Genomic DNA, 6,549 nt, shown 5'->3' with positions numbered 1-6,549 from the left:
CTCCACTTCAGAAGGGTGTGAGGAGGTCAAATGCGAGGCTGTGCAGTTACACCTTACACCTTCAGCCTCCACCAATGACAGACGGGCTCCGGTCGAGCTTACCATGCTGAGAAGGAGGAGCATATTCTCACTGCAAAAACAGAGGTCTTTACTCTATACCAGGGCTGACCAACCCTCTTCCTGGAGATCTACCGTCCTGTGGGTTTTCAGTCCAACCCTCATCCTGGTGATCTACTGTCCTGTTGTTTTCAGTCCAACCCTCTTCCTGGAGATCTACTGTCCTGTTGGTTTTCAGTCCAACCCTCATCCTGGAGATCTACTGTCCTGTGGGTTTTCAGTCCAATCCTCTTCCTGGAGATCTACCATCCTGTTGGTTTTCAGTCCAACCCTCATCCTGGAGATCTACCGTCCTGTTGGTTTTCAGTCCAACCCTAATTTAACAAACCTGATTCTACTAATAAGCTGCTCAAAAAGACCTTAACTAGCTGAATCAGATATGCTAAATTAAGGTTGGACTGAAAACCAACAGGACAATAGATCTCCAGGAAAAGGATTGGACTGAAAACCAACAGGACAGTAGATCTCCAGGAAGAGGATTGGACTGAAAACCAACAGGACAGTAGATCTCCAGGAAGAGGATTGGACTGAAAACCAACAGGACAGTAGATCTACAGGATGAGGGTTGGGCAGCCCTGGTCTAGAGTACCCACATGGACACAGACAGACTGACAGAGGGAGATATCCAGACAGAGGGTTCCAAACCTTCGCAGGTCCCCGTCAGGTCATGGGGCCCCATTCCCAAACCCCAGAGGTCCATTTGTGGTCCTACACATCCCATCTCAAGTACTGCGCTCCAACCTTCACAGCCCCCCCCCCTTTCTAGATCTAGTAGAGGTTCCTTTACGGTCCTGCCTCAGTAGTAGCGGTTGAGGCTGCGTGTCCCGGGTATATCTGGCTGACCGTTCATCCAGATCTCTCGTATGATCCTCTCCCTCTCCTCCAGCCGCTGTGCACGCTCCAGCTCCTCCACTGATGTGAACACATTCATGTTGAGAGTGCGCTCGAAACGGCGGTGGCGGCGGGCCGACAGGTCTGACGTGGTGTCCGAGTCAGAGTCTCTGGAGTCGGACGAGGAGTCGGAGGGCCGCGGACGCTTCTTGGTGATGGTGCCGGGGCGACGGCGGGGTTGGCAGTCGGTGCGGCATGAGATCTGGACGACCAGAGCAAAGAGGGTAAAGAAGAGGCCCAGGCACACGCCACACAGGAAGTAGAGAGCTGCACGCTCTGGGTGGTCTGCAGACGGAGGAAGGGAGGGAGAGTGAGAGAGAGTGAGAGTGAGAGAGTTTGAGAGAGAGTGAGAGAACGTGAGAGAGCGAGAGAGTGAGAGAGAAAGGGAGAGTGAGAGAGAGAGAGTCAAATGGCTCATAGTTCATAAGTAGTTCATTCATTTCAAGTACAGGTGTTGCCTTTGAAAGCAAAAACTAATTGAACTCTGACTTGCTTAGCCTGTTTCGCTGGCCTCACACATGCTGCTTTACACAACTGCTCAGTGAAACATTTTGGAACACAGAGAGATTGGCTTGAAATGAAAGCATCTTCACTTCTGCTCCCATGACCACAGAGAATGTGACAGACAATAGTGGTTAAATCACCGGAGAAGATCACAAAGGCTGATGGAGAGAGAGGGAGGGAGGGCGGTACCTAGCCCTCAGGCCTATGTACAGTACAGTGTGTGTTGTGTGTCCTGTATGGTAATCTGACTGTGTGTCCTGTATGGTAATCTGACTGTGTCCCCTGTATGGTAATCTGACTGTGTGTCCTATATTGGAAAGGGGGATACCTAGTCAGTTGTCCAACTGAATGTATTCAACTGAAATGCATCTTCCGCATTTAACCCAACCCCTCTGAATCAGAGAGGTGAGGGGGGCTGCCTTAATCAACATCCCTGTTTTAGACGCCCGGGGAACAGTGCCTTCCTCAGTGGCAGAACAACAGATTTTTACCTTGTCAGCTCAGGGATTCCATCCAGCAACCTTTCGGTTACTGGCCCAACGCTCTAACCAGTAGGCTACCTGCCGCCCTGTATGGTTATCTGACTGTGTCCCCTGTATGGTTATCTGACTGTGTCCCCTGTATGGTTATCTGACTGTGTCCCCTGTATGGTTATCTGACTGTGTCCCCTGTATGGTTATTTGACTGTGTCCCCTGTATGGTTATCTGACTGTGTCCCCTGTATGGTTATCTGACTGTGTCCCCTGTATGGTTATCTGACTGTGTCCCCTGTATGGTTATCTGACTGTGTCCCCTGTATGGTTATCTGACTGTGTCCCCTGTATGGTTATTTGACTGTGTCCCCTGTATGGTTATCTGACTGTTTCCCCTGTATGGTTATCTGACTGTGTCCCCTGTATGGTTATCTGACTGTGTCCCCTGTATGGTTATCTGACTGTGTCCCCTGTATGGTTATCTGACTGTGTCCCCTGTATGGTTATCTGACTGTGTATGTGGGTTTACTTCACCAGTAAGTGTGTTTATTTGGCCGTACGAGTAGGAGGTAAAGAAACAGGAAAGACCTCTCTCCCTCTTTCTCCTCCCTCTCCTCCCTCCCTCTTTTTCTCCTCTCCCTCTTTCTCCTCTCCCTCTTTCTCCTCTCCCTCCTTCTCCTCTCCCTCCTTCTCCTCTCCCTCCTTCTCCTCTCCCTCCTTCTCCTCTCCCTCCTTCTCCTCTCCCTCTCCTCTGTGTGTTTTAGCAGCTGGATGGAGCAGGTGACAGACGAGGACGGTTGTACTGTGTGTGTGTGTGTGTGTGTGTGTGTGTGTGTGTGTGTGTGTGTGTGTGTGTGTGTGTGTGTGTGTGTGTGTGTGTGTGTGTGTGTGTGTGTGTGTGTGTGTGTGTGTGTGTGTGTGTGTGTGTGTGTGTGTGTGTGCCTGTGTGGATATGCACTGAGTATACAAAACATTAAGAACACCTGATCTTTCCATGACAGACTGACCAGGTGAATCCAGGTGAAAGCTATGATCCCTTAGTGATGTCACCTGTTAAATCCACTTCAGGAGGAGACAGGTTAAAGAAGGATTTTTAAGCCTTGAGACATGGATTGTCTGTGTGTGTCATGCAGAGAGTGAATGGGCAAAAGAAAAACATCACCAGCATCCCTGTGGAACACTTGACACCTTGTAGAGTTCATGCCCTGATGATGGCAAAGGGGGGGGGGGGTTCAACTCAATATTAGGAAGGTGTTCCCAATGTTTGGTATACACAGTGTGTGTGTGTGTGTGTGTGTGTGTGTGTGTGTGTGTGTGTGTGTGTGTGTGTGTGTGTGTGTGAGAGGGGGAAGTTACAGGGGGACCCATCTCTGCTCTAGATCTCCATTCCTCCAGTCAGTATTTACGTTGTCACAGTGGAGATGAACCCCTCAGAGCCCAACATGAACCTCTTCTCTACTTCACGGTCAGCACAGATTGTGGTAATGGTGCTGTACATGCAAAGTTGCTGTGACGTTGTGTGAACGTTGCTGTACCTGCTATGTTGCTGCGACATGTGAACGTTGGTGTACTTGCTATGTTGCTGTAACGTTGTGTGAACGTTGCTGTACTTGCTATGTTGCTGTAATGTTGTATGAATGTTTCTGTACCCGCTATGTTGCTGTAACATTGTGTGATCGTTGCTGTACTTGCTATAACGTTGTTGCTGTACCTGCTATGTAGTTGTAGGCTGCCAGTGCGCTACTGATGAGGGCCATGTTGGTGCTGCCCGTCGTAGCGTTGATTACAGGGTTCATGTCCGGAGGCTGGGGGGCGCTCTCCTCCACTCCTTCCTCGTTCGTCTTTACCTCCCCAGAGTAGGAGCCTGACTCTCTCCCTCGCTTCTTCTTGCCTGAAGGGATAACTAAGAGCATAACATCGGGATCAGATGCTATGATCACACACACGCGTTGATACATTGCCAGAGAATCAAGGTTCATTGACTGAGAATCTCACTGAGTCAAACTGCACATCTGTAACTATTCTGCCTAAAGAACACTTAAAGACAACCTCAATATGAATGCCAACGCATGATTTCAAAATGAAACATTTTATTTACAATACGTACTAAAGGTTCATTGGTTTCAAAAACATGCATATTTAACGTTATACAGCTGTGTTTGTTGCAGCTAGTGATCAGTGTCAAGCATGTGTGTGTTGTTTTCCAGAGTACTATGAGTGGACTACTGAGTCACCCTCTTCCTCTGTTGCTGTATCCTCCTCGCTACACATGCTTCCTTCACTACTCTGTCTACACTGGAACTGTACACGACGCTATTACTAATGGTGACTCAGATCTCCAGCATTCCACTTGGATCTGTCTAGCTAACTCTGACTCACTTCACTACGGGAATAGATCTATTGTGAGAATCACTGCGTTTGATCATTTTAAAGCTGAAAACATGTGCACATGATCAGAGTGATTTCTCTCCCAGTTTAAGCTGCTTTCACAATATTTACCACAAATGTCATGTTCGACTTGAACTTTACAAATTTGATTCTAGGACTATTGAGTACTGTGAAAGATCATGTCACTAGATTTAGGAATAGGATTTAGAAATGTTTTGCAGTGTGAAGGTAGTCTGAGACTGTAGTTTAGGAGTGCAGTGTGAAGGTAGTCAGACTCTGTAGTTTAGGAGTGCAGTGTGAAGGTAGTCTGAGACTGTAGTTTAGGAGTGCAGTGTGAAGGTAGTCTGAGACTCTGTAGTTTAGGAGTGCAGTGTGAAGGTAGTCTGAGACTGTAGTTTAGGAGTGCAGTGTGAAGGTAGTCTGAGACTGTAGTTTAGGAGTGCAGTGTGAAGGTAGTCTGAGACTCTGTAGTTTAGGAGTGCAGTGTGAAGGTAGTCTGAGACTGTAGTTTAGGAGTGCAGTGTGAAGGTAGTCTGAGACTCTGTAGTTTAAGAGTGCAGTGTGAAGGTAGTCTGAGACTGTAGTTTAGGAGTGCAGTGTGAAGGTAGTCTGAGACTCTGTAGTTTAGGAGTGCAGTGTGAAGGTAGTCTGAGACTCTGTAGTTTAGGAGTGCAGTGTGAAGGTAGTCTGAGACTCTGTAGTTTAAGAGTGCAGTGTGAAGGTAGTCTGAGACTCTGTAGTTTAGGAGTGCAGTGTGAAGGTAGTCTGAGACTCTGTAGTTTAGGAGTGCAGTGTGAAGGTAGTCTGAGACTCTGTAGTTTAAGAGTGCACTGTGAAGGTAGTCTGAGACTCTGTAGTTTAGGAGTGCAGTGTGAAGGTAGTCTGAGACTGTAGTTTAGGAGTGCAGTGTGAAGGTAGTCTGAGACTGTAGTTTAGGAGTGCAGTGTGAAGGTAGTCTGAGACTGTAGTTTAGGAGTGCAGTGTGAAGGTAGTCTGAGACTCTGTAGTTTAGGAGTGCAGTGTGAAGGTAGTCTGAGACTGTAGTTTAGGAGTGCAGTGTGAAGGTAGTCTGAGACTGTAGTTTAGGAGTGCAGTGTGAAGGTAGTCTGAGACTCTGTAGTTTAGGAGTGCAGTGTGAAGGTAGTCTGAGACTCTGTAGTTTAAGAGTGCACTGTGAAGGTAGTCTGAGACTCTGTAGTTTAAGAGTGCAGTGTGAAGGTAGTCTGAGACTGTAGTTTAAGAGTGCAGTGTGAAGGTAGTCTGAGACTCTGTAGTTTAAGAGTGCAGTGTGAAGGTAGTCTGAGACTGTAGTTTAGGAGTGCAGTGTGAAGGTAGTCTGAGACTCTGTAGTTTAGGAGTGCAGTGTGAAGGTAGTCTGAGACTCTGTAGTTTAGGAGTGCAGTGTGAAGGTAGTCTGAGACTGTAGTTTAAGAGTGCAGTGTGAAGGTAGTCTGAGACTCTGTAGTTTAGGAGTGCAGTGTGAAGGTAGTCTGAGACTCTGTAGTTTAGGAGTGCAGTGTGAAGGTAGTCTGAGACTCTGTAGTTTAGGAGTGCAGTGTGAAGGTAGTCTGAGACTCTGTAGTTTAGGAGTGCAGTGTGAAGGTAGTCTGAGACTCTGTAGTTTAGGAGTGCAGTGTGAAGGTAGTCTGAGACTCTGTAGTTTAGGAGTGCAGTGTGAAGGTAGTCTGAGACTCTGTAGTTTAGGAGTGCAGTGTGAAGGTAGTCTGAGACTCTGTAGTTTAGGAGTGCAGTGTGAAGGTAGTCTGAGACTCTGTAGTTTAGGAGTGCAGTGTGAAGGTAGTCTGAGACTCTGTAGTTTAGGAGTGCAGTGTGAAGGTAGTCTGAGACTCTGTAGTTTAGCTAAACTAAAGGTGATCTGAGGTTGAGTTGTTTGAGCAGTAGTAGATCCATCCACATGCTGGTCTGATTACTGGATACTTCAGTAACTTCATAATGGATACTTCAGTAACTCAACCAACACACACTGTCTGTATAAGTCCGTATATCGCCTTGTACTTAGCCTTATAAAGACTAGAGGTGGGCTCACTCTGTAATCCAAAATGGACATGTGAGACAGACCTGGCCTGTGTTAACTAGCTGTTCACTGAAAACACAACGACTCAGCCAGTCAGACAATGTAAACTGGGATAAACACAGAAATGGAGAGTTGGCATGA

General features: G+C 47.3%; 1 protein-coding gene across 1 annotated transcript; it reads right to left on the bottom strand.

The window, feature by feature from the left end:
• Positions 1–739: 739 nt before the first annotated feature.
• Positions 740–3,882, bottom strand: LOC120023893 (protein eva-1 homolog A-like). Its single transcript, XM_038967994.1, has 2 exons — positions 3,697–3,882; positions 740–1,293 (listed from the first exon to the last, which is right to left on the bottom strand). Exons 1-2 carry the CDS (start codon positions 3,779–3,781, stop codon positions 914–916), a joined length of 465 nt encoding a protein of 154 aa, XP_038823922.1. The 5' UTR covers positions 3,782–3,882; the 3' UTR covers positions 740–913.
• Between the last annotated feature and the right edge of the window lie 2,667 nt (positions 3,883–6,549).

Source organism: Salvelinus namaycush, chromosome 29 (assembly GCF_016432855.1).
Source record: "Salvelinus namaycush isolate Seneca chromosome 29, SaNama_1.0, whole genome shotgun sequence".
In the NCBI taxonomy this organism is placed as follows: domain Eukaryota; kingdom Metazoa; phylum Chordata; class Actinopteri; order Salmoniformes; family Salmonidae; genus Salvelinus; species Salvelinus namaycush.
This window is presented reverse-complemented; position numbering and strand designations above follow the sequence as displayed.

Excerpts from the sequence above, each read along its gene's own strand:
- LOC120023893 (XM_038967994.1), bottom strand. The coding sequence starts at position 3,781 with ATGAACCCTGTAATCAACGCTACGACGGGCAGCACCAACATGGCCCTC. Across the intron at positions 1,294-3,696 it reads AGCCTACAACTACATAGCAG|ACCACCCAGAGCGTGCAGCT; the intron begins GTACAGCAACAA and ends CTCCGTCTGCAG.